General features: G+C 43.6%; 3 protein-coding genes across 11 annotated transcripts; 2 read left to right on the top strand and 1 right to left on the bottom strand.

Annotated features, from left to right (window-relative positions):
* The first annotated feature begins 2519 nt into the window (after positions 1-2519).
* Positions 2520-6647, top strand: LOC115755421 (allantoate deiminase 2). Its single transcript, XM_030694820.2, has 12 exons — positions 2520-2608; positions 3052-3149; positions 3608-3711; positions 3788-3872; positions 4040-4156; positions 4771-4880; positions 4959-5064; positions 5146-5232; positions 5636-5878; positions 5983-6108; positions 6194-6358; positions 6465-6647. The coding sequence occupies exons 1-12, from the start codon at positions 2548-2550 to the stop codon at positions 6585-6587; spliced, it is 1425 nt and encodes a 474-aa protein (XP_030550680.2). The 5' UTR covers positions 2520-2547; the 3' UTR covers positions 6588-6647.
* Positions 6648-8730: 2083 nt separating this feature from the next.
* On the top strand, positions 8731-10831 carry LOC115755424 (zinc transporter 1-like). The gene is made up of 2 exons (XM_030694822.2): positions 8731-9473; positions 10296-10831. Exons 1-2 carry the CDS (start codon positions 8841-8843, stop codon positions 10749-10751), a joined length of 1089 nt encoding a protein of 362 aa, XP_030550682.1. The 5' UTR covers positions 8731-8840; the 3' UTR covers positions 10752-10831.
* Positions 10802-15126, bottom strand: LOC115755420 (pentatricopeptide repeat-containing protein At4g20090). Of its 9 annotated transcripts, none has more exons than XR_007199729.1 (4): positions 12952-15126; positions 12105-12194; positions 11746-11854; positions 10802-11645 (listed from the first exon to the last, which is right to left on the bottom strand). XR_007199729.1 is itself a non-coding variant. In XM_048285356.1 (2 exons), the coding sequence occupies exon 1, from the start codon at positions 14926-14928 to the stop codon at positions 12967-12969; it is 1962 nt and encodes a 653-aa protein (XP_048141313.1). In that variant the 5' UTR covers positions 14929-15126; the 3' UTR covers positions 12395-12488; positions 12957-12966. The 9 variants fall into 9 exon arrangements, 1 of the variants encoding a protein (XP_048141313.1); XR_007199727.1 differs by having other exon boundaries at positions 10802-11401; positions 11510-11847; positions 12105-12197; positions 12955-15126; XR_007199728.1 differs by having other exon boundaries at positions 10802-11401; positions 11515-11847; positions 12105-12197; positions 12955-15126.
* Positions 15127-15363: the final 237 nt, after the last annotated feature.

Below are 15363 nucleotides of genomic sequence, written 5' to 3'. Positions count from 1 at the left end.
GTATTGCATGAAAATGGGTCAAAACGGATTATTTGAGTCGGACCATATTCGACCCGATTCAAATCCATCTATTTGACATCTCTATGCAACAACAATACCGGTTAAGATCCATGAAGTAATTCACAATCCGATTCCGTGTCAAACTAGGGAGCTTTGGGTAAATCCCAGTCCCTCCTAAGCCGGTGGCTTTGTTGTAGAAATGAATCCTCGATAATTCCAGTGGCGGCCGAGAAAATGACCACGTCGGCAATCATTAGAATCGTTGCCGTGCGAGAGAATTGGTCTTTCCCCAAGTTCACCTCCCGTTGTGCCATGCTGACCTACAACCTAAAAAGGAACGAAAACTTCTAAAAAAAAAACGTTATATTAAATATATTTTATATATGCATGATATATTATTATTTTATAATTTTTAAAAAATAGAAAATTTATCAAAGAGTTCTTATAATCAAAGAAAGCTCATGTCATGAATACTTCCGTATTGATCCCAAACCTAGAAAATAAATAAAAATAAAAATAATTCTTTATCCAGCTCTCCACGTCTCCTCCTCTCTTTACTTTTAAAAATCGACACCTTTCTCCTCCCTCTCTCTCTCCCCTTTCTTTTGAAAAACCACCAAAACCCCCCTCTGCCCCCCTCTGTCTCTTCATTTCCTGAAAAATCTACCCCCTCTCCGCCTTCTCGCGAAACCAACCCGGCGTCGACCACCATGATTTTCTACTCGCTGTCCTCGCGCTCGCTTCTTCGGCTTTTCGCTCTCTCCGGCGACACGAAGGCGTTCTGCTTGGCGCCGCGTAGGCTCCTCTCTCATCTCTCATGGCCAAACGCTCTTACCCTCGCCCTTCGGATCTACTTTTCCCGGCCTCTTTCCTCACCGACTCGCGTGTCCCCGCGTGTGTGGCGTTGACTACGTTCAGACCTCGACACGCTTGACGCGTGTCGAAAGTGTCGGAGCGTATCGGACGCGTGTCGAGTCCGCGTGTCCACACCGACACGCCAAGGGGTTTGGCGTGTCGGTGCTTCATAGCCTACAACTGAGTTGTGGACCATTGTTTCGTCACTAAGATGCCGGTGCTGGTAAAAAATGAGTGATGTAATAATTATCTCTGCTTGCCCTCAGGGAATTCAGAACCAAAAATGCCGCCGCCCCTGTAGTTACAGGTTCCCACGACCCGGCGAGGCGATGCCAAAGTCGCACGGCCCCGCCTCTCTATCTGGCTGCGGCCACCACGACCCTGTCTCTGTTTTTCTATCAAATGCAGATGCAAAGGCATGAGAGGAAACGGATTTAGTTGATAGGCCTAAAGTTGTTTATCAAGAAAGCAGAAAAAGTCAAAAAGATGGGGGTGAGTTACACTGGAAAGGTCTGGGTTTGAGCCCAAAAGATTTCTGAAACTTCACCAAATATCGATGCTTTTGTTGTGCTCGAATCAGTATCGAGAAACATTCTGAAGGCGCTTTTATACTTAGAAATTATTATCGTATCCGAACTCAGGATTCAAAGCACAGCACGGGCTCCATGGCAACAAAGTACGAAGAGAAAAGCAGTGACCTGGATGCGCAACATAACTCCAGGTCAGAACCCACTAACTATAGCTTTAATCCGATCTACTCCTAAATAAGCAATAAGATCATCGTGCATGGGCTAACCGGCAATCTCATGGCATGGCGAGGGGACCGACAAGGATTCCTTGGACAAATTGTAATAAAAGAGTACAATGATTGAAGTCAATAAACAATGGTGTGTGGATGGTGACGTGGCGCACACTATTGGCATGGGGCCCATATGCGTTTTTTTTTTGCCCCCCCTTACATCGGCCGCCATCAACTTGCATATTCCTCTTGAATACGTGCATCTGAAGAAGCATTGTTCAGATGGTGTAATATCCAAGGAAATGGAGATGAATCCGTCACATTCCTCCTCCATATTAAATGGATGGTGGTGTCCAACGTCCTCACAAAAGCAAACAAGAAAGGTCCCGGAAGAGGAGGAGCACGTCAAGGGTCGCGGAACGCATGGCTGGGGCATTATGTGAAATGCCCAGAGCCAAAGATGAATATGCGGACAAGACTGGGGCTCAGAATCTGGACAAAGGAAGCGGGGCCCACCGGGAATCGTCACGGGCCACCACCAGCCAGCCACCGCGTGCAGGATTGAGTGGCCATCTTTTGATCTTGTGCTCTCTCTTTCCGTGATCCGCTTCTCTTCTTCCTCTCCTCCTCCTCCTCCTCCTCCTTCGTCGTACTGTTTCTGCTGTGCCTCATGAGATAATAACCGGACAGATCCCCGTCGAGAACATTCGCCTCGTAGACGATGGAGAAGAACCAAACAACACAAGTATAGAAATGGTTTTGAAGTCGATTTGAATTGTTTCGGTTGTCGTAATATTGGAGAACTGGGTGTGGGGCGATTTCGTTCCTTCCCGAGTTGCACTCACCTAGTTTCCAAGTCCTTTGCAGACGCTTCCCGTTTCAACCTTTCAAAATCGAGCCTTTTCTGGCCCAAAAAAAAAAAAAAAAAATCGAGTCTTTGAGACAGCCCTGCCATGATTCGCCTGTTGTTCGTGCTTTCCTTCTTCTCTCTGCTCTTCACCCTCGCTTTTGCTGGTAATTTTCCGCGGCTTTTTGCTTCTCTCCCCCTCCAATCTCCGTCGTATCCTGTGCATGTGCCTGCTCGCAGATCGTACGCGTGCGCCAATGTTTCTTCTTAATGATGAAGGGTTCCCACCTTAGTCATAAAGATCCGTTTTTGACCAATTTTTTCGTCTTCGTCCTCGCGTATTTTATGCCTTTTCTATTTCGTATTTGCTCTTTGATGTTGTTCCTGGGACTTGAGTCGTTTTCACCGTTCGGGAGGTTGAATTTTTAATTCGTAATTCCTTGTTTTTCCGGTATTTGTACTATGCGGACGTCCTTTTGCATGTCCCTGAAGCGTCAATCGAAAGGAGTTGCAAATTTTTAGATCATTTTATTCTTCTTAAACATTGGTCGAGCATGTGTGGCCGCATTTTGGCATTTCTGATAAGTGAGAAAATCATGGACATGGACAGGTTCATGGAGTACTCAAAATCTTGAAAGCAGAAAGGATGACTTGCATCCAGAGATTTTAAGGGATGAGGCCGTGGCTCGACTTGAAGAGCTTGGAAAGGTTTTCCTTTTCGTGATTATGCTTTTCCTTGGATATTGTGCTTTTGTGAAAGCATAAGTTTGATGCTAAATGTTAAAATCAGTTTTTCTGGTCTTGAAGCATGAAAAACATGAAGGAAGGAAAAAAGGGTCGTGATTTTCTGCTGAATTTCGGTCTCTTATTATCATAAAAGCTATCATCCGAGTTAGCTGGGAGAAACTGAATTAAGTTCTTGAATGCATTATGAATTTTCGGTGGAAGTGATTTTTCACCTTATTCGCTGCCTTACATTGATGGTTTACTGGCTTGACCACTTGATTAATTGATCCTGACTTTTCAACGAATGTCTTCTAGTTTTGCATAACAATCTTTTCTAGGAACTGGTTAACAATGACATTGCAATAATCTTCTGCTTTTTGATCCATGAATAAGTGTAGAGTTCTCTATGAGAAGTTAAATAGATGTGTCCTTATTAACAGGTCAGTGATGCTGAGGGTTATCTTGAGAGGACATTCATGAGCCCTGCTTCAGTGAGGGCTGGACATCTTATACGTGGGTGGATGGAGGATGCTGGCTTGAGAACGTTAGCTTCTTGCCTTTATCTCCCTTGTTCTTATTGAAATTGAGATGCTCCGCTGATGCCTTCATGCTCTATTTAGATGGATCGACCAAATGGGCAATGTGCATGGTCGAGTAGATGGGATCAATGCAAGTTCCATGGCTATTTTGATCGGTTCACACTTGGTATTTGTTTTCATCTTCTTCTGTAGATATGAATAGGTTCATTGTTGTTTCACACTTAGGCACCATTTTTTATACATCAGCTATACGTGGCTCCTACAAATTGTAACCATCAGGACATGTGTCTCGAACATTTGTTCTAATATTCGATAGTTCTTTGTTTGACAAAGGATACTGTTGTTGATGCCGGAATATTCGATGGATCATTAGGTATTGTCTCAGCAATATCTGCACTGAAGGTTCTGAATGCCTGCGGAAAGTTGGGTAATCTATTGCGGCCTGTCGAGGTATTTGAAAATTTTGCTGCTTATTGTTCTTGAAGCTTCATTCATGGCTTTGACCATGTAGTGTTTCTCCCATAGAGTAGCATATGTCCATCATCATTGAAATGCCCAGAATTGACATTTGGTGGATGCACCAGAGGGTGTGAATTTTTTGTTTTAGTCTAATCCTTTAGGAGTTATCTGGAATAGGATATCTAGCACCTGAAAACACAGTCATTGCTAGAAAATTATGTTTTATGTATTTGCGGTTAGCTATGCAGGAGAACCATCTCCTTAAAGGTGACAGATTTCAACAATTCAATTCATGAAGGAAATAACATGTATTTTAGTGGGATTTCCGAAATATTCGGTTCAGAGGTCAAACTGAAAATCATTTTAATGGTGCCAGAGTGAAATGGATGGTAATCCAGAAGAAGTTCACTCTTTGACTCCACGATTGATTAGATCATTTATTTCCAGTAGTCATGCTCTCCAGTTTATAGATTTGTGTTGAATGCAGCCAACTATTTATCCAAAGGCCGTCACAGTTTCCTGTATCTGTTGCTACCTCAATGATGATTGGACTGACCATATCTGAAATCTAATCAAGCATCTGCCTTCATCTTGGAACTTTTCAGGTAATCGCTTTTAGTGATGAAGAGGGAGTTAGATTCCAATCTACCTTCCTAGGTAGTGCTGCTGTTGCTGGAATATTGCCAGCTTCAGCCTTGCAATTTTCTGATAAAAGGTTTCTTGAGTGACTCCCAGCTTCTTCTTTTTACCCTCTGCATTCGTTATCAATGTAGTTATGCCAATGTTTATGCAGCGGTGTAACTGTACAAGAGGTTCTTAAAGAGAACTCAATACAAACCAGTGAAGAAAATTTATACAACCTCAAGTATGAACGAGATTCTGTTTGGGGTTATGTTGAGGTATATTCCTTGTCTGCCTCGCTAAACCAGCTGGGGATAGCGTTGGTCTAACTTCTCGTGTGGTCTATCCTGCTCCTGTAGGTTCACATAGAACAAGGACCTGTACTGGAATGGAGGGGTTTGCCTCTTGGGGTGGTGAAAGGAATAGCTGGACAGACAAGATTGAAGGTATAATGGATGTTTGGAATTAATACTGCACCCTGTTTAATCAGCTAATATTAGAAGATCTTGTGCATAAGGGAACTGGATTACCCCTGTGAGAGTTTGGTATTTCTATTAGAGGTAGTTTCTTCACATGATTTTGCTATAGCTCATAGTGTGCATTAATTAGGGAATAGGATCGCACGGAGGCTTCTTATCATCCATCTAAGTTGCATAATTCGTCAATAAGCTGAGAGGCAATAGGCCTTCACCAATTAACTCTAGGAAAATCTCTTCTTGGGTCATATTCCTAGGGATTATTCATATGCCAAAGTGCAATGTCTTATGTTTAGTTATCGAGTTTCGTTAGGGACACTTCCAGAATAAATTATAGACTGTGAAGCTCTCTACCCGCGACAATATTTTGCAGGTAACTGTCAGAGGTTCTCAGGGGCATGCTGGTACGGTTCCAATGTCTATGCGTCAGGACCCTATGTCGGCTGCGGCTGAACTCATTGTGTTACTGGAAAGTTTTTGTAAACAGCCTGAAGATTTTCTCTCCTTTGATGATCACTGCAAAGCTTCGACAGTGCAGTCGCTTTCCACTTCACTTGTTTGCACTGTTGGAGAGATATCATCTTGGCCAAGTGCAAGTAATGTCATTCCAGGCCAAGTAAGAAATGGTTCATCTGCCTTCTGGTTACTATGGCATGGCTGTCTAAAGATAGCTCAGAATTCTTGATTCATGGATAGCGATTTTAATTTGGCCGTTGGCAGGTGATATTCACGGTGGATGTACGTGCAATAGATGATATGGGACGCGAAGCAGTGATCTATGAATTATCTAACAGGATGTATCAGATATGCGACAGGCGGTCTGTTTCCTGCATGATTGAGCGCAAGGTGGAGATGTCTAATGGCATTGTGCATTTCCTCCTTTAGTTTTTATCAATATATCTGCAAGTACTTATGTGTTGGGGATGAACAGCATGATGCAGGTGCAGTTATGTGTGATGACGAGTTGCACAGACAGCTCAAGTTTGCGGCTCACTCTGCGCTCAAGAGGATGTTGGATAATCAGTTCCTAGATGAAGTTCCAGTGCTAATGAGCGGAGCCGGACATGATGCCATGGCCATCTCACATCTAACCAAGGTATGGCCTTTGCATCCCTTGTGTTTTCCTACACTTTGGTTGGTAGTGGTGATTTGAAAGGAAGAACTGGTAACTTATGTGGAGCTATACATGTATGTATCTATAGGTCGGAATGATCTTTGTACGTTGTCGTGGAGGTGTGAGTCATTCGCCGGAGGAGCACGTGTTGGACGATGATGTTTGGGCCGCTGGTCTCTCGGTCTTGGCTTTCCTTGAAACCCACATGTAAAGAACTATTCGACTATGTACAGTGCAATCTGATTAATTTAACAGGATTTCTTAAGCTGCATTTACCATCTCTTATTTGGCGAAGTCTCTGCTATTACTCTTCCGTGTATGTCCTGATGTGCTGCTGAAGGTTTGGTCAGTAGGTATCTGTCTAAATGAGTCCATCGGTTTGCAATCTAAAGGAATGATTGGTTGTGAGTACTAAACTTGGAACGGAGGAGAATCCTGAAGACCACAGTTCGAAGTCTCGTCTCTTTGACGTGGGCTAAGCCGCTGCAATACCGTGGGCGTGACAAGTGCCACAATTCCCATCACGTCACTCGATCGCAACTTTTGATACAGTGGATGGCTCTAACATCAATTCATACGAACCTATGGCTACAGCTAACATCACATCCTGAGTGGTACAAAACAGTACACGCTTGATGTGGTAAATCTAAGAAAACAGATTGCAGAGAGAGAGAGAGAGAGAGAGAGAGAGAAGGCGGGGCATTAATGCGAGAGCACTAATGGTGGAGGTGATGAAGAGAAGGTGAAGCTTGAGCTGTGTAGGCAAATGGGCAAGCGATGCCTCCTTACTCCAATAACATTATACAAAAGATTTAAGTGCTGGAAGCATTGGGTTCGCCAGCATTGAAGCGGATGAACTTAGCTTAGAACCTACACCAGAAACTGAAACTCTCTCCATCAAAAAGCGTACCTTGCCACGTTCGACCTTATTATTTTTGTTAATATTCTCATGGGGGTGGTACCGCTACTATGATCGCTACGTAGTTGGGAGTCGCGTATTGGATCCTTGCTGATCAGCAAAAGAGAAGGGCCAGCACCGTTGCTTTGCCGTCTCAATATGGTAGGACAAGGCGACGAGGACTTTCCTTCTTGGTTCTCCTCATATTTCCTCTGTTGAAAGGACTTGTCAAGCATCTTCTTTTCGTAAGGAGTTTGCATAAAAAACCGGTCTTTAGGACCCCTTGTCCGAGTTACAAATACATTAAAAAAGGACACAAAGTTCAACTTTTGGAACGACACATACAAATCGATACTTTAAACAAGCAAGTATTCTATTTTCGAGCATACTTAACAAGCGTCGCTTATTTTATCTATTCAAAGCTTACAGATTCGAGTCAATTCCATCGCATTAAAATCTTACTTCTTCTATGGATAGCTCGATCGATCAAGTTATGGGATATAAAGCGCAACTCGCTAGTTTCAGGATACAATTCATAGAGTCGCAGAACCAAAGTTACATACAAACTCCCGCTCATTTGGAAAAATTGGGTAAAGTGGTAGGGGTGCGGCTATGTATTTATCTTCATCTCTTTGATCTCTCTGGTTAACGTGTGGCTTCTATGTCCTCTCACCACTTCCTGTAAATCAGTAAATGGGGTCAAAACAGAGGAAGGCTAAAAGTCTTACATTGTTGCCCCCAAATCCTAGAATGCTGGTCTGGCCATCTTTGGAGGTGTACATTAGGTACACTGGGGCTGTGAGTGGAAGCGGAAGCGGTGGCTTGGTCACTTCAGCTCAATTCAGCATATGACAGTAGTAGAGAAAAGTTGAGGCCTTTTTTTTATTTTTTGAGAGTATTCAGGAGAACTTTTCCTTAACAACTATCACTTTAATTGAGGAGGAGGCAGGGAGGGTTTTAACTCATCATGTCGACATTTGGGTCGCTCGCCCACACGCTCGTCTCTTTCCCTCCTGTTCCTCACAGGCTGCATGGGGCTCTGCATGTCGCCATATTTCTGCACTTCTCACTAAACTCATAATGCGACTTTATCTTTCTCTTTTTAATCATTAATTTAAAGATGGAGTTAGCAGCTATCAAATCGAAATTCACTTCTTTAAACTTTGGAGATAAGAATCTCACGCTCACTACGAATAATATTTCGAAATTAAGTTATCTTATTAAATCTTAGTGAATGGTGTAACTTCGTCATATCGATATGATAACGTCCAGAGACCGAAGCCATCACATATTATAACATGCTGTGATACTAGCGATTTTTCATTTTTGGTAGATGTCGTCAAATTAATATCACGTCTACGGTCAAATATCAAAAGTTTTGTGAACGAATATGACCACCTTATCTTACTCTTTCAAGTTATCCATCAATTTTATAAATCTGTCCTCGTCCTCGGTCGTGCCACCTCAGCACCGCTCGAACTGTTAAATACTCCCAACTTGGAAGAACCGAGCTCTCATTTCTGTCTCGAAATCAGAAAGAAACAGGGCGGAGGAGAAGACGCCGCCATGGTCAAGCTCTGGTGCATCTTCTTGTCGCTTGTGCTCCTACTCCTAGTCCTCCTTGCTGCGTCTGCCGAGTGCAGGTGTGAGAGTACGATGAAAACCCAACTCCCTGCTCTCGAGAAACCTTACCATAACGCTAGACACCAAGAAGCTCTCAAGTACAAGCTCGCGGCCATCTTCTCCATCCTCGCCGCCAGCTTCCTCGGCGTCTCCCTCCCCATCCTGGGCAAGAAGCTCCCCTCCCTCCACCCGGACAACCCCATCTTCTTCCTCATCAAGTCCTTCGCCGCCGGCGTCATCCTCTCCACGGCCTTCGTCCACATCCTCCCCGACGCCTTCTCCAGCCTCGCCAGCCCCTCCCTCGGCGAGACCCCGTGGCACAACTTCCCCTTCGCGGGGTTCTTCGCGATGCTCGCGGCCATTGGGACGATGATGGTGGACACGTTCGCGACCAGCTACTTCGAGCGGTCGCACTTTGGCAAGGCGGCGGATGAGTTGCCGGCGGCAGTGGCGGGGAAGGGGGACGAGGAGAAGGACATGCACGAGGTGCACACTCATGCGACTCATGGGCATGCTCATGGCTCTGCCCACGACTTCAAGTCTTCTCAGCTCATAAGGCATCGCATCGTTTCTCAGGTTCAGACAAAACCCCCCCGCCCAGTTCATATCAATTTGCATTTCTTAAATGCATTTGAAAAGGTTATTCTTTTAGAAAGAGTTTGAAAAAATGTGGCTTTTGGTTCATTTAACTTCTCAGGTGTTCAAAACTAAGCCATAACGGAATTACATAACAAGCAAAAATCACTTTCATGATTTAAGTGATGTCCATTTTTATTATTTATTTATTATTAAACCCCCCAAATCATTTTCAAAGTACAAATAGAAATATTTGAAAAAGAAGAAAAGACAACAAATATTTTCGTCGTCCATTCGATTCAACTGTTCAAGGAAGGAACTTCTGGTGTGGTTCTAAGACAAACCTAATGCCGAAATCTTTGAAGTTACAGGCTGAGCCATTAAGCTCCGAACTGGGGAAGCCCCACAGAAAAGCCGAAAAGAAGAAAAGAAAAATCGATCCTAAGGCTCCGGAACTCATGTAGAATGGGGCTGTTAAATGTTTGTGTTATGGTGCCCGTTTATCTGTAACATGGTACTGTCGAGAGAGTTGACAATATCTGATGCACAATCCACCACATTAAGCATAAACCAATTGAATTGTAACTAATACTATTCAAGTACGCATGGATGGTACGAGATCAGTACGTTGGGTATTATAGGCTGGTGGTGGGGGATGCGCATTCATTGACTTGAGATCTCCACCGCAGCTGGTGCTGAGAATACGTTCTAGCCTTTTGACGAGACAACAGTTACACTACCATCTTTTGTCTCTTTGGTCATCAAATCGAAGAGAAGAGTCTGAATCGTGCCTTTGGTACCTTGAATTGGATTCGACTGCAGGTGCTGGAATTAGGGGTGGTGGTTCATTCCGTGATAATAGGAGTATCACTAGGAGCATCTGAGAGTCCTCGAACCATCAAGCCTCTTGTAGCAGCACTGACCTTTCACCAGTTATTTGAAGGCATCGGGCTCGGAGGATGCATTTCTCAGGCCAAGTTCGAGCCCCGGAAAATAGCAGGGATGGTGGCGTTCTTCTGCCTCACGACGCCAGTTGGAATAGGCGTAGGAATGGGGATGTCGACCATGTATGAGGAGGGCAAGCCGAGCGCTCTCATTGTGGAAGGGTCCCTCAACTCTGCATCAGCCGGGATACTGACTTACATGGCGCTCGTGGATCTGATTGCAGCCGATTACATGAACCCCATCATGCTCCACAATCTCAAGCTCCAGATGGGTGCAAATCTCTCTCTCCTCTTGGGCTCTGCCTCCATGTCTCTCTTGGCCACCTGGGCATAGACAATGGCAAATGCATCTCTCTTTGTTTGTCCAAATAAGATCCTGCAATCTTTTTGTATCATTTTCCAGGGTCTTTCCTCCATTCCCACCACAAAGATTAACATTGCAGTTCTTCTTTGCGCAAGTTTAGATCTTACACTACTTGAATGAATCGTTCACCCAAATCAGTGAAAAAGAGAACTGTCCTATGTACATAATTGTGAAAGACAGAACTAACTGAGAAAGGTTTCCTATGCACTGATCGGTGAGGTACAATTACTTGCTGTAAGCAATAAGAATGAAATACCTTCATCAAGAAACAGATGGACATTTTGGCAAGAATAAATAACCGGTCACAACGATACAAAAACAACAACAACGTTTTCTGTGCATCTTATAGCTCCTTATCGCATTGCATCCAACCTTGTTCATCATCTTCCAGGGCGTGTTGATGCTCCGTCATCCCAACATTAGCAAGTAGGGTGATTGCGCTGTAAACAACATACCTCATAAAATACCGGAACAATGGCTTAGAGGAGTAACAAGTTCCTGATGTTGAGTTCTTTTCGATTACAATCTAACCTGGCAGACATGATGTAAATCCCGGACAAATAAAGATCTTAGCTATTTAACTCCTCTTTTAGTTTGCATGCCCTGAGGTTAAGGATGCCCTTTGCATGGTTAGAGCAGTAACAAGACATAAAATCAGCATCACCTACCAGTACAAACCAATGAAGAGGTTTATAAAATAACCAAGAAAGCGGTTTAGAACATAGTACCTGACCTTAGAGCCTTTCTTCCAAACCACAATCTTGCGTGATGTTTGTGGGAAATGACTAGCTATTCAATCCTAAAAGAACCATCTCTTAACTCTTTCCAGCCCACCAATTGATGCTCAACAGCACTTGGAATTTTCTGAAATGGCCACATCTTCACATTGGTCAATATCCCAATGACTATTTATTTAGGATCATCCAGAGACAAAATGTATAATATAACCTGTAACGGACAAAACTTGCCCAACTACTTCCCTCCACAACTTTGAGTATGTGTTTCCCCGGACTTCCTCTATCATCTCCATTGGTTTCCGTGCCAAGGTCTTTAAACTAAGTTTGCACTAACAATTGATTACAATAAAACAGTCAACTGGTAAAACTACCTCTGTAAGTTTTTGATGATTTGAAAGAAGAATACTTAGGTAGTACACACGAGTTTCTTTGTGTGCAGGGGTGTGGGTGTGCATAAGAGAGAGAGAGAGAGAGAGAGAAAGAGAGAGAGAGAGAGAACATGTCCAAAGTTCAGTTCCTGATGGAGTAATCCAAACAATTATCAGGAGAAATAAGTGAAGGCTGCTTCAGCACAAGAAACCATTACCTTTCCCAACGCATCCATGCACTCTTCAACTTTAGGTACCAGGATCTTGAGACTGCCTTGTAGGCATATTCTCCTCCACTTCTGCTGAAAGATGCTTGAAATGTGCAGACCCGTGCTGAAACTACAACTGTAGTTCTCATCCACCAAACATAGAAAACATATACTGAAGTGAAAATTTAATCCATGTACAGGAAGAGCAAGAGAAACTAATGTAGGTGCTCCTATGTCACTATATCAGTGATATCCAAATCATCAATCTGCAAAGTTAAAGCAAAATTATAATATCTTACTCAGCACGATATAGTGCTTCAGGAAGATTGTTAGCAAATGATTTTACTCCGTAGTTTCGAAGTCTTTAGCGAATGATTGTTATGCATTTGAAGTCTTGTAGATGGTTCTAATGTCACTATTTGATAACGGAACAATAAATCATATAAGGCAACAAAAGCTTTGAGATCTTCAAAATGTTGGTCTCAGTTTCCTGAAGGGAACAGCAGCACACGATTGGATAATGTCACTCATTGCTTTGCATGAGAAAGCTGTCGGATATATAATGAAAAGAGTCCACATGGCAGTCTTAAAAGGCTAGCCTCAGTAGAACAATTGATATACTTAACCTAACATCAATGAATAGGTGAAAAATATAAACGTATATGCACAATAGGCCACATCAAAATCATATTGATGATTTTAAAGCTACGACGTTCAAATGGTTTCTCCAGCTAAACATCAGCTTATCTAGCTTTGACAAAACCAAAATTTGGCATGTTGATGAGCATATCAAATTTAACATTTTAGTACTGAAAAAAAAAAAATCGACAAATATGTGGTGTAATAAAAGAAGACACTCACCAGGAAAAAGTCAGCAAACTAGTTCGTTCCAGCACCTGTCAATTGCAACTCGAACCTTATTAGGTTTGCAAAGCTGCTGAACAGCCTTTTCCCAAGTAAATGCTTTTGGAGGCAAATATTTTTGCAGCATCACTTCTAGAATTCTGGATGCTCCCACAACTCTCTGCCGTTTGAATAGACGTAGCACTAGCTCGTCTAGGAATTCCCTTCCATCTTGAGGTGGATTTAACTTTTCGCTTAAAGCTTTTAGGAAAATGTTACATGTGCACAAGTCGGGATCACATCCTTGATGCAGCATATTGTTCAGAAGATTTAGGGCATGGGAGATGTTACCCTGCTTGCATAATGCATTGAAAAGTATGTTATAAGTGACGACATCAGGTTGACAACTGGGCCCCTGACAGAGCATCTCATTAAATAGTTTCAGACCTTCTTCGAGCTCTCCATTATCACAAAGGCCTTTAATAAGTGAAGTGTAAGACACAACATCAGGTTTGAATCCTCTAGCAAGCATGTTCTTCCATACCATCATAGCCTTCTCCAGCTTTCCATCCTCACACAATCCATGTATAAGAACGCTATAACAGACAGCATTGGTGAAGTCATTGTTATTTTCCATCTCTTCCCACATAAGAATAGCTTTCTCTGATTTTTCTGTCCTAAAAAAACCCCTAAGCAATGAGCTATAAGTGAAAGCATTGGGGGCAATCCCCTTATTTATCATTTCCAAGAGAACTTCCTTGGCTTCTTCCGGCTTCCCTTCTTGACACAAACCATCGATAAAAGCGCTATACATTACAGTATTGGGTTCGCATAATATGTCCTGCCACAATCTCCTCGCTTCTTGAAACTTTCCCTCCTTGAACAACCCGCTGAGGAGGGTGGAGTACACGTACTGATTTGCATGGGATCCCCTTTCCACCATGAATTTCAATACTTGAAGCCCATCGACGGCTCGTCCCATCCTCACCAATCCATTGATGATTGTTCCGTAAGTGACATCATTGGGCACAAACTTACTAGCAACCATCCGATTCAAAAGGTCTACAGCCTTATCTAACTTTCCCCTGAGACACAAACCGTGAATAAGTGTGTTGTAAGTCACCTCGTTTGGAGCACATCCTTTAAGGAGCATATTGTCGACAAGCTTGGCTGCGCGTCTCAAGTCACCTTTCTTGCACAACCCATTGATTAAAATATTGTATGTCACGGCACTTGGAAAGCAACCCTCCATTTGCATCTCATCCAGCAAGGAAACCGCCTCCTCAATTCTACCCTCCTTGCACAACCCATCCATCAAAGTGCAATACGTGAACACATCGGGTACACAACTTCTCAAAGGCATTTCCCTAAACAGTTCGACTGCTCTATCAACCATTCCAATCTTACACGCAGCTTTTACGACTAGATTATAACTAAGCACATTCGGTGAAATATTCATCTGGCTAGAACTAACGACATAAGAAAAGAACTCAAATCCGCGATTATAAAGACCACTTTGGATAATAATGTTCAGGACCGAATTGAACGACTTGACAGTCCGCTTACACTGGAACTCATCAACCATCCGGTCGAACAAATGGATGGCCTTCTCGGGCAAGCTAGCCCTGCCGTAAGCCTTGAAGATGCAAATGAAGCTCCTCTCGACAAGCACGCGTCTTTCACGCTTCATCCGATAGAGGACCTTCTCCAAGGAGCCGAAATCGCCCAATCTGGCGTAGTTGTCGATGAGAGAGTAGAATGTGGAATCGCCCGAAGTGTAAGTGCCCGACTTTTTGGCCGAATTGAAGATGCGCTCGGGAATCGGGGGTTCAGGAGACGAAACGGGCTCGTGGGAGGGGACAGCGACAGCTGAAGAGGAATAGCAGCGGAGGGAAGAGACAGAGGGAAGGAGGGAGGACTTACATCGACGCAGGGGAGGGTGGTTGGGCTTCAACTTGAGCACATGTGTGGAGATATGGATGGTGGGCATGCCGGGGTTCAGCTCAGTAGGTGGACTGAGAGGTTAAAGGAGCTTGCTTTACGTGATGTTGTCATCGTTCCATTGACCTGCAAGCTTGGAGCGAGCGAGCAAGCGAAAGAAGATGCGCTCGCTGTTAGTGTTCCTGCGATACGCCTTTTCCGTGTTGGGTCGGCCGGGATCCTCGACTCGGCTATATATACTTCACTTTGCCATTCATTACGCTGTCGATTCTTTCCCAAATGAGATATCTTTGACAGAAATCAAATTGGGTCGGACAGGGGTCGAGCCGAGTCGGATCGATGGGCCTCGAACGTTTGGTGCCCTCAACTCGGCGTAAAAGGCTAAAAGCGCGATGCACGATGTTGGAGTCGAGTTTTCGATCAATACCGTGATTTAAACCCTGCAACGACTTTTAATTGTGAAATATGCGATTGAAGTTCGAAC

The sequence above is a fragment of the Rhodamnia argentea genome, chromosome 9 (assembly GCF_020921035.1).
Source record: "Rhodamnia argentea isolate NSW1041297 chromosome 9, ASM2092103v1, whole genome shotgun sequence".
NCBI lineage: Eukaryota > Viridiplantae > Streptophyta > Magnoliopsida > Myrtales > Myrtaceae > Rhodamnia > Rhodamnia argentea.
Note: the sequence above shows the minus strand (reverse complement) of the source record. Positions and strands in the feature narration are given on the sequence as shown.

Bases quoted from the DNA above. Each gene is read 5' to 3' on its own strand.
- LOC115755420 (XM_048285356.1), bottom strand. From the start codon at position 14,928: ATGCCCACCATCCATATCTCCACACATGTGCTCAAGTTGAAGCCCAAC.
- LOC115755424 (XM_030694822.2), top strand. From the start codon at position 8,841: ATGGTCAAGCTCTGGTGCATCTTCTTGTCGCTTGTGCTCCTACTCCTA. The intron at 9,474-10,295 runs GTTCAGACAAAA...ATTCGACTGCAG, and splicing joins GGCATCGCATCGTTTCTCAG to GTGCTGGAATTAGGGGTGGT.
- LOC115755421 (XM_030694820.2), top strand. From the start codon at position 2,548: ATGATTCGCCTGTTGTTCGTGCTTTCCTTCTTCTCTCTGCTCTTCACC. The intron at 5,065-5,145 runs GTATATTCCTTG...CTGCTCCTGTAG, and splicing joins CTGTTTGGGGTTATGTTGAG to GTTCACATAGAACAAGGACC. The intron at 6,109-6,193 runs GTGGAGATGTCT...GGGGATGAACAG, and splicing joins CCTGCATGATTGAGCGCAAG to CATGATGCAGGTGCAGTTAT.